The 19195-nt window shown below is 43.9% G+C and overlaps 1 protein-coding gene across 7 annotated transcripts in view; it reads left to right on the top strand.

The window, feature by feature from the left end:
- Positions 1–19195, top strand: part of LOC126470107 (nicotinate phosphoribosyltransferase) — a 124784-nt gene that overhangs the window by 51572 nt on the left and 54017 nt on the right. For all 7 annotated transcript variants that reach the window (XM_050097704.1, XM_050097693.1, XM_050097727.1 and 4 more), the window contains exons 8-10: positions 2511–2651; positions 2747–2871; positions 18114–18257. In XM_050097704.1, the coding sequence (XP_049953661.1) occupies positions 2511–2651; positions 2747–2871; positions 18114–18257 (410 nt within the window). The remainder of the gene's footprint in view (positions 1–2510; positions 2652–2746; positions 2872–18113; positions 18258–19195) is intronic.

Below are 19195 nucleotides of genomic sequence, written 5' to 3'. Positions count from 1 at the left end.
TCCCGTTTGAGTTTCATATAATGCATGTGCATTGAGCAGAGACAGATCCACCAATCGAAAAAATACTTTTTTATACCATTTTACAGTTTTTCGTACACATTCTACTGAACTTAACATCATGTCGCTCCTGTCGATGGCCCCCATATTGTCAGTGTAGCTTACGATGCAAGCTGGTTTTGTTTTTGGTTCATTCGTGGTTCTGTCAGTTTTGTCAGTCGCTGTAATTTCGCTTGTATGAAGAGTTGAAAGCATCCTAACTTCCTGCTTGTCTTGCCACTTCAGAGCAAGAAGTTTATCTGTTGACTTAAACTCGATCTCGCCTTTTCTAAGTTTTTTTGATAAAGCAGGCATGCCTTTGCAGTTTGTTCTCACAGGTCCACAGGGATTAGTCACTCTGTCATGCAAATAAGAAAATAATGTTGGGCTAGTGTACCAATTGTCAACATATAATGTGTGACCTTTACCAAGGTAATGTTCAAGTAAAGTGAGAACAATGCTTCCAGGTATTCTAACATTTACACCAAAGTCAGTTTCTTTTTTTTTTACGTCTGTTGCTGCACCCACATAAATAATAAAGTCAAGGATATAACCAGTTTCACAATCACTTAACACAAAAAGTTTTACACCAAATCTGTGGCGTTTGGAAGGAATGTACTGCTTGAAGAAGACACTACCTTTGAAGAGAACTAAACTTTCGTCAATGCACAAATTTTTAAAAGGATAGAAAGCACCTGGAAATACTTTTCTCAAGTGATCCACAATTTGATGTAATTTCCAGATTTTGTCATCTCCAGGGTCCTTACTGTTATCAGCAAAATGTAACATTCTAAGTAACAGAAGATATCTATCTCTTGGCATGATTTGCGCAAACATTGGAGTAGACAGTAACTGATCGTTGGTCCAATAACTATTTATTTCATTTTTTCTCACTTGAGCCATCAGAAAATTCACAGCAAGGAAACAGTAAACTTCGTCACTGTTTGTGTTTTTCCAACGTCACAGTCTTGATTTTTCACTGGCATCATTGCAAAGGTGTTCATAATATAAATTACATAGTTCAGCTCTGTAGCTCACAATTTCTTGGCTAAAAAAAACTTGGAAGCAGTCGTATACAGTACACAAGTCATCTAAATTGACGATTTTGCAACCAGAACCACTGTTATCGAAATTATACACTTTAGGGTCCAAATCAGAGTCTTTCCATCTAAAATAAACTGTTTTGTGTCTCTTAGGAGATTTTTCAGGCATACGCTCAGCCTCTTCTTCGGAATCGGAGAAAGAATCGACTATAACATCAAAATCTGGATCTGCATTTACTGGTTCAACGTTTGTTGGTTCACAAATATTTTTTATATTTCTGGTGACAGATTTATCTGCCAGCTCGTCGTCGTCATTATCTGTCCACCCATAATCAGCTGGATTGGGCATGATGATGTCCTTGTCGTCACTTTGGTTTAGAATACTCAGTAGCTCATCGTCTGTAAACGGACGGTAACTTCGCGTCCGTTTAATTCGGTAATGCGTAAACGGCCGCACACAAACTAGGTAATATAGCGATACGAATGAACTCAGCAGAAAGAGAATTCAGCATTCAATAGTTGTTCAGGTATTTCCTAGTATCCCAACAATTAAACTGCATACTTGCGCAACAATTACTTCCGACTCGCTGGCCCGATTGTCAGCGTTATACATAACTATACGACTGTACCAGGGAACCACTGTAAGCATTTTTTATAGCAAATAGTATATATATGTCTGGAGCACTGAAACGATTAGCTTATATTTACGTCTGGAGCAGTGAAAGGGTTAAGCAGCTGAACAGCAGATATGAATACCAGCTGTTAGCGTGATCACAGAGTTGAGGACGAACATACTCAAGAGTTTGGGTATGTTCCCTTCTTCAATCTAATGAGTATTTCCAAGTCAGACTAAGGTGGCTCAAGAGTGGCTTTTGTTCCCTTTCTATATCTCAAAATGTGCATCTATAAGATAACACAGGATCTGTGAAGAAAAAAAAAAATAGTTCTCTTGGTTCTAGTTCCTTTGTCAATCTACCAATTCTATTAAGATCAGTTTTCAGCCTCTATTTATTTAAAATGGAAATTGCCTGTGTAATGTAAAGTTTTTTGTTGTCCCAATTTCTATTTATTTACTTCTGCTTGGCAGAGTTCATCTTCATCAGTTGTACACTTGTTTTTTGTATTTGCTGGAGACTTTCTCCATACAATTTTTACTGGGTGCATTGTTATTGGCTAAAAATGCATTTGAGAAAAAAAAAAAACAGTCATTCATACTCAATATGTATTCTACGCTGAATTCATTGGTAGCAGTACTTTCAGTATGCATCTCAATTGTTGTTAGTTGTGAAATGTTAAAACCAGTTTTCATTGTAGTCATGATTTTAGTTTCAAAAACATTATTAAAAAATGAAATGTTTGTGTTTGTTGACTCATATAATTAACTTGAGACTTTTCTGATACAAATTCTAATTTTGAATTGTCTGTTTTTAGGAGTGGACTACTAAATTTCTGTGCTGTTGCACTGGCTATGAATGACTTAGGATATCGTGCACAAGGCATTCGGATTGACAGCGGGGATTTAGCCTACCTTTCCAATAAAGCAAGAGAAATTTTTGAAACTGTAGCTCAAAAGTAAGAATGTATTGAGTCTTTTGGTGTCTTCTTTTTTGGATATTCATAACAGTTTGTTACGTGCTACGTGCAATTAATTGAGTTCATGGTTTCAGCCTGCATCTCCCATGGTTTGCAGAACTTATGATTGTTGCTTCAAATGACATCAATGAAGAAACCATTTTAAGTCTCAATGAGCAAGACCACAAGATAGACTGCTTTGGTATTGGAACCCATTTAGGTCCGTATATTTTCTTTTGCAAAACTGCATTTTAATTTTTTATTGGGTAATGAGGTAAATATTCACAAATTTTGATTTAAATATATCGTTGTTTTGTGTTTGTGTATTAGGGAAAGTTCTAGACTACTTGCCAGAGTTAGTCTGTGTGTTGTGTCAGGCTGCAAACTTACCCTCGCCACAGGAGAGAACACCTTCCATTAACACAACTGAAATTATTGTTATAACACTTTTGGCTGTGTGAGGCTGCTCATTGTTATGCATCAATGGAATGCCTAAGAAGATATGTTTGCACTCTTAAACAGTGAAAAATCCAGGATGGAATGTAACAATATTATGAATAGGCTAGTTGCTATTCACCATATAGTGGAGATGCTGAGTCGCAGATAGGCACATCAAAAAGACTGCGAAAAAATAAGCTTTTGGCCAACAAGGCTTTGTCAACAAAAAACACACACACACACACACACACACACACACACAGAGAGAGAGAGAGAGAGAGAGAGAGAGAGAGAGAGAGAGAGAGAGAGAGAGAGAGACGACGACGACTGCAGAGTCTGGCAGCTGAAACCACACACTGTGGCTTCAGCTGTCAGAGACTGCAGTCAATTGTGAAAGTTGCGTTTGCGTGAGTGTGTCATCTATTTCCGACAAAGGCCTTGTTCGTCGAAAACTTATTTTGTGACAGTCTTTTTGTTGTGCCTATCTGCGACTCAGCGTCTCCGCTATATGGTGAGTACCAACTATCCTTTTCATAATATTGCTTGTACTTTTACGTTTAACCTGGATACATGTCTTTGGAATCAGCACAGTTGGTAGCGTATGTTGTTGTTGTTGTTGTTTTAAGATAATCAATTCAAAGCCTTATATCTGCGTCCCAAATCTTTAGCTGTGAATCACTTGAGAATGTGTTTAGTGCTTGCAGCTGTTACTCTTTTCTCTGTATGCAGCACATATTGAGCAATGAATTGTAATAATACGGTCTCATTTTATGTACAAAAGCTGATTAAACTGTACCTATCACATTATGTTAATAATTGACATATGGAAGCCATTTTCTCGTAACTGAATGGGAAGAAGCTGTAATGTGCACAATAATAAAGATATATGCTGTACCACGAGTCAGCTTATCTTACTGCACACAACATTCTAATATTTGCACAGACAGAGGCTGTCAAGTGAGGGAAGGAAGAACATGGATTGTTATTTTTAGACATGTTTGTATCCACGGTTTGAAGACACAAATAGTTTGTTTTCTAAGTAGGCTCCTTATTGAATAGTCCGCCTCTGTGCAGAAGAGCTGGCTTTGATTCCCAGCAAAGGACTTTTCGTTGGTAAAAGATCTGATACGGGGTTCACTCAGCTCCATGAGACTACCTAAGGCTGAGAGGGCAGTGTGCTGTCCTCATGCCACTCCTTACCACACCCAGTGATGATGTTATTGGCCAGAACAGGGAACTTCACCTTTAATGTACATACTGAATAACTGAATCATAAATATTTGTGTGATGAGGCTCTTGAGTGATAATTTACAGAAAGACCATTAAGAAGTGGGGTTTGAAGGAGTCATTGTTGACAGGTTTAGCAGTGGATCATTTGACAAAGCATGTATTGCACACTGCTGTTGCTGATAATGTTTTTGTCATGTGCAGCACACTTTCAGCAATCATATGGCAACACTATAAGTGGCAAGTAATGGAACGAAAAATAAACTGTCAAAGGCATAAATGCTAAAAGTACTCAGACAAACTATGCGAATGTTGACGATGGCAGTGCTAGAATGACAGTGTTGCCCTATGGGTAGACTAGGAGAATGACATTCAATACAGGCTCTGAAATGGGCTGCACCACTGTGAGGAACTGACTGAATATGTCTGTGAGAGCCTTCTGTGATGGCAGTAAATGGTAACCAACATCACAGCGTCAGTGCTGTTATATAGTGATATGAACCCAATGCAGTAAATAAAGTTATATTTTATCACACCCAGTTTCATTTTACAGCTCATAGTGCATTGAAAAGGTACCCATGCAATTGCAGTTTATTAACAACTGTAAAAATAAATAAGTCCAGCATTTTGTGTGATGTATTTAGTTTGTATAATACTTCAGACATACCTGAGTGTTATGTGTGACTTCAAGTGTGTTGACACACTGCTATGAAATGCAGGAAACAGGTAACAGAGACAAAACTTCTGCTGACCATTTGGTGGCAGTGCAGATTAGTTAGTTCATTATTTGCATACTGCACTGGTCTCCCCCCTCCCCAAGCCCCTTAATATGACTGAGAAAATTAAAACTGAACAATTTTCTTGCTACAGTATAATTCATACTTTCTAGACAAGTTTCACCTTTTAGATGAAAGGCAGTAAGAACTGATGAAGTAGTCAATCAAAGCATATTCAGTGGATTGACTGTATCCCAAGTATTAAGCCAGGCGCGTCATCCAGAAAGCATAATATTTTGTCAAGCCGACCTTGACATCTTGAGGTTTTCCTGAAGACTGGTTGATTTCTGCTGGGCATTGCCTTATCATCTCCCGCCCCGCCCCCCCATCCGGCTTTGGATGTGGTCCCTGCTGGCGTGGCAACAATGCATTCCCATCTACTGTTGTTACAATGGGAGGAGCAGATTTCCATGTGGATTGCCTCTGTACTTTGATCATACTCATGACTAGGTTCTAGACCTTGCTAAGTTGAAAGCTACTACAGCCTCTGTAGGAATGCAATTCTAGAAAGTGTTGGATTGTTGCAACAGTTTGCTGCTGCTGTAAATCATGACAGGTCTTGGGAGATGCAGTGCTCTGCCACAGTTGACTTTGTTGGCTGTTTGTTGCCTGTGTGGCATTTTGCATCTCTCCTGTACCGTCTGAATAGTCTGACCTACATACATTTTCCCTCACTGGCAAGGGATGCAGTAGACTCCTGGTTTCCAGATCCTAGATCATTCTTGTCACATCCCAGTAAGGCTTTTGTCTTAGATAGTGGGTGGAACACGCACTTGAAATCATTTCAGAATATTTCTCTGATTTGTTCCAGACATTCAGGATGATCACTGTTGCAACCGGCTACTGTTTGTCCTCAGCAGGCTGCCGTCTCTGCTTTTTCAGGCTTAAGGCACATTGTATCTAGTGGTTGTCATAATCGTTCATATGGATCATGGCCTATAAATGCTGCAGTTCAGCTGCTGAACTGTCACAATCGGAGATTTCATATTCTCTGTGCACTGGGGTGCTTAGGATACATTCTCATTGTAAAGGGGCATGACAGCTGTAGCCAAGTGTTTACAGTAGATGCTGTGACTTAGTGTGCCATCTGGTCTTTGCTCTACGAGCAAAGCTAGTGCAGCTCTCCTTCCTTTCCGGGCTGCATACCTTCCTTTTCCACAACCCTCCCCATCCCTGCTCCTTCCCCCTCCTCTCCTCCCTCTGCCCCTTCCCTTCCCCTTCTCTCTCTTTTTTGGAGTATGTTTTGTGCCTGCATCTGGAGATGGACGCTTGTGACCGTAAGACGTAGTCTCTCTTCTTTGCTATCCATGCTGGAAAGTCTCTGTCCTCCCTCTGTCCTCTTTTTCCTTGCCTCTTCTCTTTACCCTCTTCTCCGCTGCGGCATTTGAGACCCCTCCTCTTTCCTTTTCTTTGTTCCTCCCTTCCTCTCTCTTTCTTCCCTGTGCGTGTCTGAAGGCCAACCCACGCGTTCCCATACGTAGCCGGTGACGGGGGAACGTGTTTTTCCCTGCCCCGGGTAGACAGGTAGGACACGTACATACCCCCTGGTAGAGGTCAGGCCCAGGGAGGGGTGATTACCCAAGCTGGTACCTTCCGAACGTGCCGACCCTTCGTCCGTTTCTCGGTAGGTGTGACCTCAGGTGTAGAAAATCACCTAAGGCGGGAGTGCCCACCATCGGAGATGCTGGTAATCATGGGGGATATGTTTGCAATGGTTTCCTCTACGTACACAACTTCTGCCCACAAGAGAAAGCTAGAAGAGTCTCAGCCACGGACAATTCTTCCCTCAGTGCCAAAGTTCCTAGTTGTTTCTCGCCCTGATCAAAGTCAAGACTTATCCACAGTCAACCCTTTCATTATTCAGAAAGGTGTGGATGCAATTGCAGGTCCTGTAAAGCCTTGTTTCTGATTACGAAATGGCAACTTCTTGTTAGAAACAGTCAGTGCCCTCCAGGCACAAAAATTTTGCGAACTACACTGTTACACACCTTCCCTGTCTGGGTGGAAGTGCATTGTACTTTAAATTCATCACTCGGGGTGGTTTATACATGTTCACTCGATGGATTATCCAACAAGGACATTCAAAATTACCTGTCTGACTAGGGCATAATGGCCCTACATCGAGTCATGAAAAGGGTTGACGAGGGCTTGGTACCGATCCGTACTCTCTTCTTGACAGTTGATAGAGTTCAACTTCCATCGAACATTAAAGCGGGCTATGAGATAATTTCAGCTCGTCCTTACATCCCCAACCCTATGCATTGCTTTCGGTGTCGGCGGTTTAATAATACCAGCCAGTCATGTTCCAATATGGCCAAATGCGTTGCACGTGGCAGGGATGCCCATGAGGGTGATTGTCCACCCCCATTCCCTCGTTGGATCAACTGTATCGGTGATCGCGCTGCTTCATCTCGTGATTGTCCTAATTTCATAGATAGATGAATGAATTATTCAGGAAATCCGAGTGAAGGAAAAGGTGTCTACATTTGCTGCTCATAAGTTATTCACCAGTAGAAAGCCCACTTTTTTCCCAGTGGGTAAATATAGCACTGACCTTGCATCTCCTCAACCTACTAAGGAGGTAGCCACGCAGACTTGCGATCTCACCTTCAGCGCCATGGTCATCCGATCATCCAGTCCAAAGATCACCCGTTCAGCCTCCACTCTATCACCTGCTCACTCTGAGGCTCACCCCTCATTGGCTCCTGCTAAATCACGGGCCCCAAAGAAAAAATCGGACACCCGGACTTCAAAAAAGGTGCCTGCTCGTGAAGATTTGTTACATACCCCAACCTCACAACCACAGATTCCTCCCTCATCTCAACTTCCAACTTGGCTCATACGAAACAAAGTTCGTCTCCTTCTCCACCATGGCATGTTTCCTCTACAGTGCCAGCCAGCGGCAGCCGGCCGTGGCCATTTTCCATGTCGCTGAGATGCACCGCTGGCAGCCGATCTCTGGCAGCAGGAGCTGCCCCCGAACAACCTATGAATCTGGATCTTTTGCCTTTGGCTGAATGCTGTTCCACACCATCAGCTGCCGGCTCTCAGCGGTCATAGATTTGACGGTCTCTCAGCGTTCGTCGAGTTGACGGCAGCCGTGATGAGATTTTCCCCTTTCTGTCCGCCCTGTGTCAATTATCCATTGGAATATCCACAGAATTCGTTCCAGTCGAGATGTCAAGGTCAGGACATTCTGGAGAGTTAAAAGGAAGTGATTTGGTGACACTGGGGGTTGATCAATGTTAAGTGGATTAGGGAAATGAGTCAGTCAGGATTCAGTCTTCCATCCAAGTGTGATCCACCCCCACTACCCAAAATCACTCTGTTAACTTTCCAGAATTTCTTAACCTTGCCCATCCCCCTCATCATCATTCCCCTAGTAACTCAACATGGAAACCATACTTACATCCTCAGAAAAAACAGCACTCCACCATCTAAAAACTGATCCTAACCGTGTAATCCTATCTACTGACAAAGGCTCCAGCACTGTCGTTATGAACCACAGAGATTACCTGGCACAGGGACTGTACCAACTGTCAGATATGTCTACCTTCAGATCTTCTCTCAGTGACCCCAGTCCAGAAATCCAACAAGATTTCCTGTGCCTTCTCAGAATCTTAGGCCCATCCCAGAACATTTCTCCTGTGTCCCTCTCTCTCCTCATCCCCCCACACTCCTACCCTCTACATGCTTCATAAGTCCATAAACCCAGCCACCCAGTAAGTCTCATTGTGAACGATTAATGTGTCCAACTGAGAGAATCTCTGCTCTCGTGACCCAACACCTTCAGCATATTACCCATGACCTATCCCCCCCATCAACACTCTACAGTTTCTATTCCTGTATGACCTGGTGCTCTTCTTGTCACTGTCGATGCCACCTCCCTCTATGCTAACATCCCAAATGCCTGTGGCCTTCCCACTGCTGAACACTGCCTTTCCCAGCGCCTAACTTAGTCCAGATGAACAACCTCATTTCAAGTTGCCATGGCCCACTATGTCCTCATCCACAAAAACCCCAAACCCCTTACTTGGTTCAGATTCATTGATGGCATGTTCCTGCCAAGGACCGAGGGTGAGGCCACCCTATTCACATTCCTCCAGAACCTCAACACCTTCTCCCACTTTCACTTCACCTAGTTCTCCTCAAACCAATGAGCCAGCTTCCTCGATGTTGACCACCTCAAGGATGACTGTGTCAGCACCACCATCCACATCAAACCTATCAACCACCTCCAGTTCGACAGCTGCCACCCATTATGTACAAAGAAGTCTCTTTCATACAGCGTAGTGCCTGTGATCATGGCTACCAACTCTCTCTCTCTCTCTGTCTCTCTCTCTCTCTCTCTCTCTCTCTCTCTACATCTACATTTATACTCCGCAAGCCACCCAATGGTGTGTGGTGGAGGGCACTTTATGTGCCACTGTCATTACCTCCCTTTCCTGTTCCAGTCGCGTATGGTTCGCGGGAAGAACGACTGCCGGAAAGCCTCCATGCGCACTTGAATCTCTCTAATTTTACATTCGTGATCTCCTCGGGAGGTATAAGTAGGAAGAAGCAATATATTCGGTACCTCATCTAGAAACGCACCCTCTCTAAACCTGGACAGCAAACAACACCGCAATGCAGAGCGCCTCTCTTGCAGAGCATGACAACTAACAAGCTGTCTGTCCTCATGGGTGTCCACCACCGAACTCTGGCCAAGAGACAGCTGAACCTCCCAGTCGCTGAGCGTGCCACCCAACATGACATTCTTTTTTAGTGACTACTTCACAGCCTGCATCATCTGGGTCCCTTCTAGCAACACTAGCTTTCCAAATTGCACAGGTGGGAACTCGCCCTACAAAATATTCTTATTTCTCGTAATCCCCTGGCCTCAACATCCCCGTAACTGTCCCCCCAGGGGGCCCATGGTTATTTCATGAGTTTGTGCGTGGCACACATGGGGCACCCAGCTGTTGCAGCCAATTCTTCCTTCCCTGGCTCATTTCCTTCACCCTGCCCTCCCTACCTATCCTCGCTCCTTCTCTTTTGCCACTTCCTTCTTCTCTCTCGGTGTTATGATTTATGTTGACCTGGCTATCCACCTGGTTTCCTGTATTGGTTACAGTTTTGTTCCTTTTGCCTGTTCTTTCATCCTTTTTGACATTTAGGTCCCTACTTGAGGTGTGACCTCAACTTCAAAATTTCCTGTTTTTAGTGCGAGCCATATGGGGAAGAACTCCTTCCGTAGTATCCACGGTGTGAATTCCTTTTCCCCCTTTCTCCCCCTCTCCCTTCCCCACTGTAGCCCCCTTCAACACTGCTAGGTCGCCAGCACGTGTAGCCAGTCCCTGTGGTGGGGCTAGTATGTATCCATACGGTTGAGCCCTATGGCTGAGCCCCCTGACAACACAGGGATCACACTACTGATACCTGAGCTGTTCCCTCCCCATGAATGCCAAGGAGTGGTTGCTTGTATTCTTGGAGCATCGGAACTCTCGGCAACAGCCGCCATGCCAGGCTGCCCTTGCTGTGGCTAGGTGGCACCCGTGGAGAGAGCCCCTGGTCAGAGTGGGTGGTATCAAGTACGATGTTTGGTGCATGGTGCATATGAAGCTGCAAAAATCTGGCCATTCTCAAACAGCTGTCTCTTCTAGTGGTGAAGGATTATTGAATGCTGCTTCATATGACCCGGCAACCTTCCCTTCCCTGCGAGGAGGACCAGGCTCTCCATCTTGGGATGAAACTCTTACCCCATTACCTCTTCTGTACTAGGGCGGATGAGGACACATTCACCATCGCAAAGTCATTGTTTTTCGTGGAAAATATCGAGGATAAGTTTGGCGAAGTGGAGCTCTTAGTAAGATGCGGTCAGGCGCTCTGTTGATCAAAGCTTCTTCTGCCACCCAGTCCGCAGCTCTTTGTGGCTGTGATCGTCTTGGCAATGTCCCGGTGTGTATCGTTCCTCACCAGTCTCTGAATATGGTCCAGGGAGTAATTTTTCATAGGGATCTCATCCTGCAACCTGATTAGGAACTTCGGGCTAATCTGGAGCGGCATGGTGTTCATTTTGGTCGACATGTGCAGAAGGGTGGCACAGACAACTGCACCGATACTGGCGCCTTCAATCTAGCTTTGAGGAGGATAGCCTCCCAGAGAAGGACAAGATTATGTGCTACAGATGTGACACTGAAGCCATATGTCCCTCTGCATATGATGTGCTTTCGGTGCTTGCGTTTTGGGCATATTTCTTCCCACTTTATGGAAGACCCTTTGTGTAGTGGTTGTGGCCACCCCCACCATGAGGGAAGCCCCTGTGTCCTGCCACTTATGTGTGTCAGTTGTGCTGACCATCACTCCCCTCGCTCATCGGCTTGTATGACTTAAAAGAGAGAAAGGAAGATCCAAGAATAGAAGTCCCTGGATCGCCTGTCTTATGTTGAGGCTCACCAAAAATATGAGAGATTCCATCCAGTGTCACTATCTTCAACTTTCACCTGTGTTACTTCATTTCCTCCTCCTCCTTCCTCATCCTTATCCCAGCCTCATCCCTCTCTCCCTTTCCCCTCCCCTGCAGTTCCCACGACCTCCCATCAGGGAACCGCTCCCCCACCCAGCCCAAAGAAGTGCCCCCCTTCTTCGGCATCTGCCAGTGATCGGTCTCCCTCCTGGGACCTCTCTCCCCAGCGTCTCTCAGGCCAGAAGACCCTTAGCACCACTCGGACATGAGGTGCACCATCTGTGCGCCCCAAGGTCGCCCACTCTCTTTCGGTTCCAGATCTTACAGAAGCCTGTGCTTCCCCCTGTGTCCAGCCCTCCTCCACCTCAGAAAGAGAAGAAGAAGCAACATAAATCCCAAGACAAGGTCGCCCACTCTATTTCGGTTCCAGATCTTACAGAAGCCTGTGCTTCCCCCTGTGTCCAGCCCTCCTCCACCTCAGAAAGAGAAGAAGAAGCAACATAAATCCCAAGATAAGGTGTCCCCAGTGCCCCCGGAGGTACCATCTTCCCCTCGCAAGCTGAGTCTGACATCTTATTTATAAATGTCACCCAATCCTTGTTGGTGATGACTACTGATCTCCTCCACGGCTTCTTCATGTCTAGCTTGGGCTCTCGCCGTACGATCATCCAGTGGATTTGCAATGGATACTATCGTCACCTATTGGAAATGCAATGTCTTGTCTCCTCCTATTCTGCGTTCTGTCTTGTTCTTCATGAAACGCATTTCCGTGATGACCACTCTCCAACATTTTGTTGTAATCAAGTGTACTGTTGGAACCGTGCTGGCCCCAGGTAGCATCTGGTGGTGTCTGCACTTTGGTTTGCTCCGATGTCATTAGTGACCGGATCCCCCTATGTACCAACTTGAAAGTGATAGCGGTGAGAGTGCAAACGACTCCAGCAGTTACCATTTGCAATGTCTACCTCCTTCCAGGTAGGCCACTTGCTTACGTTGCACTGTTTACCTTAATCCAGCAACTCCCGCCCCTGTTGCTCCTCCTTGGGGACCCCAGTGCCCACCATCCACTGTGGGGGAGTGTCACTGCAACGGGTAGGGGTGTCCCAATTGACCAACTTATCATGGACCTCGATTTCTGTCTCCTCAATGATGGTTCCCCAATCCACTTCAGTGCCTCTCATGGCACCTTCTCTGCTGTCAGTCTCACGATCTCTTCCTCTGCCCTCGTGCCTTCCCTACATTGGTCATCCCATGGTGACCTTTGTCACAATGACCACTTTCCAGTGATTCTATCATTCCCCTGCTGCCATCAGGCAGACAGGCCCCCACATTGGGCATTCTGCAGGGCCAGTTGGCGTTTATATATGTGTGCTGCGCACTTTGACACCTCCCTCTCGAATTCCATTGATGCAGTCATGCAAGGCATCTCTGCCACCTGCCACTATTCTTCATCCTGCTGGTACTGCTCTCCCCATCTGCAGGTCCCCCTCGCCGTCGACCGGTACCGTGGTGGACCGAGGACGTTGCAGTCGCTGTCCAGGACTGCCAACAAGTGATGCAGTGATTTAATCAACACCTTTCATAGAGCAGCCTGCTCACTTTTAAGTGTCTCTGTGCCAAGGCTCCTTACTTATTAAGCAGAATAAAAACGAATGCTGGGAGCACTATATTTCCTCCCTGGGGACGTATGCCTCATTATCGTAGGTTTGGTCCAAGCTGCTTAGCTTCTGGGCTGCCAGCAACAGTCAACTGACCAGATTCTGAATCTCCAAGGTGCTCTGTGCACTGATCCATTGGTCCTCACTACACACTTCGTGATGGCATTGTAATCCTCTTCCTACCCTTCTACCTTTCTCCGGCAGAAACACAGAGTTGAACTGACCCCACTCTGGTTACCCTCCATGACTGTGGCTTCTGTGGTCCCCTTCCCATGGTATCCCACAGGGTTCTGTGCTAAGTGTGACACTCTTCCTCATTACCATCAATGGGCTGGATACCCTGGCATTGTACATCGATTCACGCATCTGGTGCAGCTCCCAGTGGGTAGCATCTGCTGAGCACCAGCTCTAAGGCCATTCGACAGGTCTCTGCGTGGGCCACAATCCATGGCTTCCAGTTTCCTCTCTCCAAAACGCAAGTTATGCATTTTTGTCATCGACCCACAGTACACCCTGATCCAGAACTTTATTTAGGCAACCAGCTGCTAGATGTTTCTGGGGCCTTATTTTTTATAACAAGCTGAAATGGCTGCCCCACATTTGCCATCTAAAGGCTACATGTATGCGGAAGCTTAATGCTCTCCGCCTCCTGGCCCACACATCTTGGGTTGCAGACCATTCTACTCTTCTCCATCTTTACTGTGCTCTGGTGTTGTCCAGAATAGATTATGGTAGTCAGGTTTATGGCTCAGCAGCTCCTTCCACTTTGGAACTCCTTGACCCTGTCCGTCATTGTGTAGTGCGTCTGGCTATTGGTCCTTTCACACTAGTCCTGTTGATAGTCTCCCCACAGAAGCAATGATTCCCCCTCTACACATCCGACAGAGCCAACTTCTTGTTTCTTACGCTGTCGCCATTTTCGCCAATCCTCTGACCCTCCTGTGTACCCTGTGCTCATCACCAATGAGGGATGGCCCCCCTCCTAACACCCGTTCATGGGTAGACATGTGTCTCACTTTCCCCTGTTGGGATCTCCACTCACTGGACTGCACCCCATGTCTTTTCTCCCCCCCCCCCCCCCTCTCTGGATGGTTCCCAGAGCATGGATTAGGACCAATATATTCCACAGTCCTATGGTCTTTGTCGCTCCTGTGGTTTTCCACCGTCTTGTATGTGCTCTCCTTGCAGAGTTCCAGGGTGTCACCATCTTTTACACTGATTATTCTAAGACAATCGATAAGGCGGAATACACTTTCACGTCTCCTACTGGCTTCGAACACCATTTATTTCCGGGATCATGTAGTGTGTTCCAAGCAGAGCTTCTAGCCATTCACAGGGCCCTCCTTTTTGTTTCTTAGGCCTCCGTCCGCACAATGTTTTAATTTGTTCAGACTCCATGAGCAGCCTGCAGGCTGTTGACCGATGCTACTCTCGTCACCCTTTGGTCTCTGCTATCCATGACCACCTCTCTGCCCTTGAGCATGCTGCCTGTTTAGTCATCTTTCTCTGGGTCCCAAGTCATGTGGGCATCCCAGGGAATGAACTGGCTGACCATTTAGCTAGAGAAGTAGGTACTTACCCCTTTTCCTTTCAAGATTCCAACTGCGGATATGTGGATCTATGTCAAATCTCTCTTTGCCCAAAAGTGGAATGCCATCTGGAGGGCTACTGCTCATAATAATAAACTCTGCACAATCAAGGAGTCTACTGCAGTTTGGCGCACTTCTTTCCACTCCTCTCTGAAGGAGTCCACTGTTTCATGCCATTTACGCATTGATCATACCTGGCTCACCCATTGTTTCCTCCTACGTAACGACCCACCTCCACAATGTGATTATGGAACCAGACTGACTGTATCTCACATATTGGTGGAATGTTCCCTTCTTTCGGCAGTTTATGTTATGTATAGCCTTCCCGATTCCTTAAATTTAATATTAGCAGACGATCCATAGATGGTTGAACTGGTCCTCAGTTTCCTCCGTGAAAGTGGTTTTTATTCCCAGATATAAGGTTTTACTTTAGTCTTGGAGCAGGGGCAGGTTGGCTGTGGTTGGGACTTCTTTTACAGTCTTCTTGGTCTTTGAACTCGTGACTGCCCCCTTTTTTCCAGTTTTTAGATTTGGTCTCACATTTTTTGCCTTTACTGTGCATGTTTAATGTTCATTATTTTATAATTTGACTCCCCTGACTGGATCTACTTTTAGCAGACCCTTTTTCTTCTGTGACTCACTTCGAATCGTGAGACCGATGACCTCACTCTTTGGTCTCATAACTCCTCTCAATTAATCAATCAATCAATCAGTCCCCCTAACTATCGCCTTCTCTGCTCACACTCCAGCACTGCATGTTTCAGTTACGCACCTACGGTCTTTCCACTTCACTAAGTCTCCCCTTTCCTGCTCTCCTCTCCACTTCACCCTCCAGCACAGCCTCCTGACTCTCCACCTAGGAGCCCATCCTGTTTCCACCACATCTCTGTATGCTCCCAAAAGCAGCACATCATCTTCCCCAACCATCCCATATTGCTTGCGTATGTTAGGTGCAGTCTGCCGGTGAGCCCCAGTGCTCAGAGACAGTTGCCATGTGTGTGAGTTGTGCTTGCATGCATGTTCGTGTGTGTGTGTGTGTGTGTGTGTGTGTTTTGGGGGAAGGACAGTTACAAATGCTTATAAAATAACTGTCAGCAGGGTAGGTAAACATTCGGGGATAATGCATCTAGGTGGGCAGACAGTTGCACTTTTGATTTATAGATTATTTGGACGGAATGGGGAAGGGAGTTATGTGGCAGTATTCTGGTGAACACCTGTTGTTATGTTGTTCTGCTGTTTCTCTGTTAATGTAAACACTAAGTGTTTGTTATGTTCACTTGGTCATTTAAAAGGTTTTTTTCTGTTTTAGTTTTATGTATATTTCTTTCTAAGGTTATAGGGCATTTATATTTTTTTATTCTCATTTTTTCATATGTTCTTCCATAGAGGTTGGCTTTCACATATGTTCACTGATATGTTCTGCTAATGTGGGGTTTTATGTCCCTTATTTCCAGGATCTCATTTTGTTGTTTCGGATGCCAGATGTTGTCCTTTTTCGCTCATATTCCTCACATCACATATCTTACATTGTAATTGATGTATGTCTTCTTTGTGTATGTGTTTTTGTCTTTTGTTGGTTTTGGGTTGAATTTCTGAATAGAATTTTCTGTCTAATTCAGATTCTGATGTATTGTCTTTTGAAAATACTGGGTATTTTGTTTGTGAGTGTTTATACCACCTTGTTTTCTTTTTATTGTTTTGTTTATTCTGTGTAATAGTATTATGAGCACACATGCATGCTTGCTTTCTTGTGTGTGTGTGTGTGTGTGTGTGTGTGTGTGTGTGTGTGTGTGTGTGTTGTGATTGTGCAACTGTTGTACACATCATCATTTGCGGCTATCTCCATTATATTGTCTAGCTCTTTTTAGTAAGTTTCTTTGTTGAGCGGTACTGTGTTGACCTAATGAAACATAGTTCTAGGTGCCTGATTTTGTGAGTTTGTATAATAGAAGCTCTGGTGTGTGTCTGTGCCTGTTGTGACATTAGAGTTAATTTCAAAAATGTACTAATTGTTTTCTTTTTAATTTTGTATCTAAGAAGTTAATATGATTACCACATTCTTTTGGTGTTGTGAATGTATACTTTTATGTATCTTGAAATCTGCATGTTGATGATCAGTTTTGGTGGTGGTTTATCTATTAAGCAAATTAAATAACAAGTTCGAAAGTATGCTGGAAAATGAATTGTAATAGGACTAAAATAATATAGCACAAACACATTGATGAGAGAATTGTAACAATTAACAGAAAAGTCACAAAACCGATCCAGATCAGTGAACAGCAATTGCCTGAAGTGAAGTGCTGCTGACAAACTAAATAAGGGATGTCAAAACTGAGTATCAGCCATGTGTGAAAAGGAAAGTTTATTGTTGGTGTTTAACAAGTTTTGTTGTACAACTATGAGGCATAGTCTTTATTTGTAAAAAACATTCAAAAACTGAAGGTTGCTCAGCAAGCACTGGGGAGGTGCATGTTGTGGAGTATTAGGAAAGATAGCGAAACAAATATAAGGATCACAGATGAGTCAAGAAAGGAAGATGTGGTTCTTACCATACTGGAAATGTAATGGAAGTAGGTAGGTCTTACAGTGAGGCAACTGAATGGTAATTGGATCAATGAAGTTCTTTCCTGGATTCCAGGAGGTAAGAAAAAGTGGTTAGAATGACTGAAAGGAAGATATGTAAATGACATTATAAAACGTAAAAGTGCAGCATACAGGTGTGCACTACAAGATCCTCGAGGAATTATTCTTCCAGCAGTTGTTGTCAGATTGGTGATGGTAGTGAATTGTGTAATAAATATTGAGAATTTTGAACATAAAGTATGTCACGATTGCAGGTGTACCACCATCAGCAGTGCCCTATTTACTTTATTGTGAAACACCTCTCATCACAATCACGTACTTACTTTCATAGCAAACATAATGTCATTCGCGTATCTGCCCCTCCGCCTGGGCCACAGTGTTGGGATAGCATACGTGCAAATTTGCTTGTTATTAGCTTTGAGGAAAGGTATCTGAAATCTAAGCAACAAGTTGAAAATCTTGTTTGTATGTCTTATCTACCATCCAACACGTGAACTATAGGGTAAGTTTTTATCTTTGCACTTTTCATTTTTTAACTTACTTGTACAGTCATTTCTGTTTTCATATTTTCAGTAACTTGAATTGCCCAAAGACTATGGCATGTCTGTTTCCATTACTGGTAATGTCACATTGGTATAACTGGTTGTCATTTGTTGTTTTGTTTTATCATGTTAATAATGATGCAGTATGTATATTTGTGGCACAAAAAGAGAGAGCCAAATTTTAAAATCTTGCTTCCTCAACAGTTACATGCCAGAGGCAGCCAGCTCTTGGATGTGTGTACAAAATGGTAGAAATCAATGGAAGCCCTAGAATAAAACTTAGTCAAGATGTGGCGAAGATAACAATGCCAGGAAAGAAGGATGTGTACAGACTATATGGATCAGATGGTAAATAAACTAATGTTGTATATATATTATGCCTTTCTTTTGTATTACAACTAGTAGAAGGTATAAAAAAAGGTCTTATTCATCCAGTAGTCATCACTGATCTAGAACTGTAGTAGTGTCCAAAATTGAAACTAATCAAAACTAAACAAGTGCTTCCTGAACAGACATTAATTACCACGTCATGTTATTAGAAAGGCTATGGATCCAAATATACACTCAAAAAAGGGACAAAACTGATAAATCTCTTCTACAACAAGAAAGCAGATATGTCATACATGTTTGGTAGTGACATGGAATACTATGCAGTGATCCAAGAACTTAATTGGCAGTCTATTTATTCCTGAGAAAAACTGTGCAGAGGTCAGGAATAGTCTTTGGTTGCAACTTGCTATGTGTGAGACATTTTCCTGATGTATCCCAAGTGTGCTAATTAGGATTAAGATTCTAAGGCTTCACTGGCCAGTCCATGCTGTCTATATTGGTCCTGTTGTGGAATGGTCAGCATTTGTTGGCCTTCATCGGCTCCTGTGTCTCAGAACTGTTCCTGGAACATAGAATTGGTACTTTGCTGTAATCAGTGCTTCTCAGACTTCTGTCTATGTCTAACCTACTTGTAAACATCCAGGGATTATCCTCTGAATAATAAGGTCCAAATTATGGGTCTGCACCATCGAATTATAAATGACAACAGGAGATTAAATTTGCCTCTCAACAGGCATGTGCCTAGTGCATTGATTTTCAACATTTTTAGTAGTGTCTATTCCAGGCAGAAATAGAAGTGTCCCACAGAGACAGCACAATTCTTATTTGTGTCCCCACAAACTGGAATTATCTTGACAGTTGTGTACAATGATTACGCACCTCTTCTCTTTCCACTTTTTCCCCAATAAAGTTTCTGACACTAGTATGCTACATAAAAGACTCCTTTGTCATCATCT

This window comes from Schistocerca serialis, chromosome 1 (assembly GCF_023864345.2).
Source record: "Schistocerca serialis cubense isolate TAMUIC-IGC-003099 chromosome 1, iqSchSeri2.2, whole genome shotgun sequence".
NCBI lineage: Eukaryota > Metazoa > Arthropoda > Insecta > Orthoptera > Acrididae > Schistocerca > Schistocerca serialis.
Note: the sequence above shows the minus strand (reverse complement) of the source record. Positions and strands in the feature narration are given on the sequence as shown.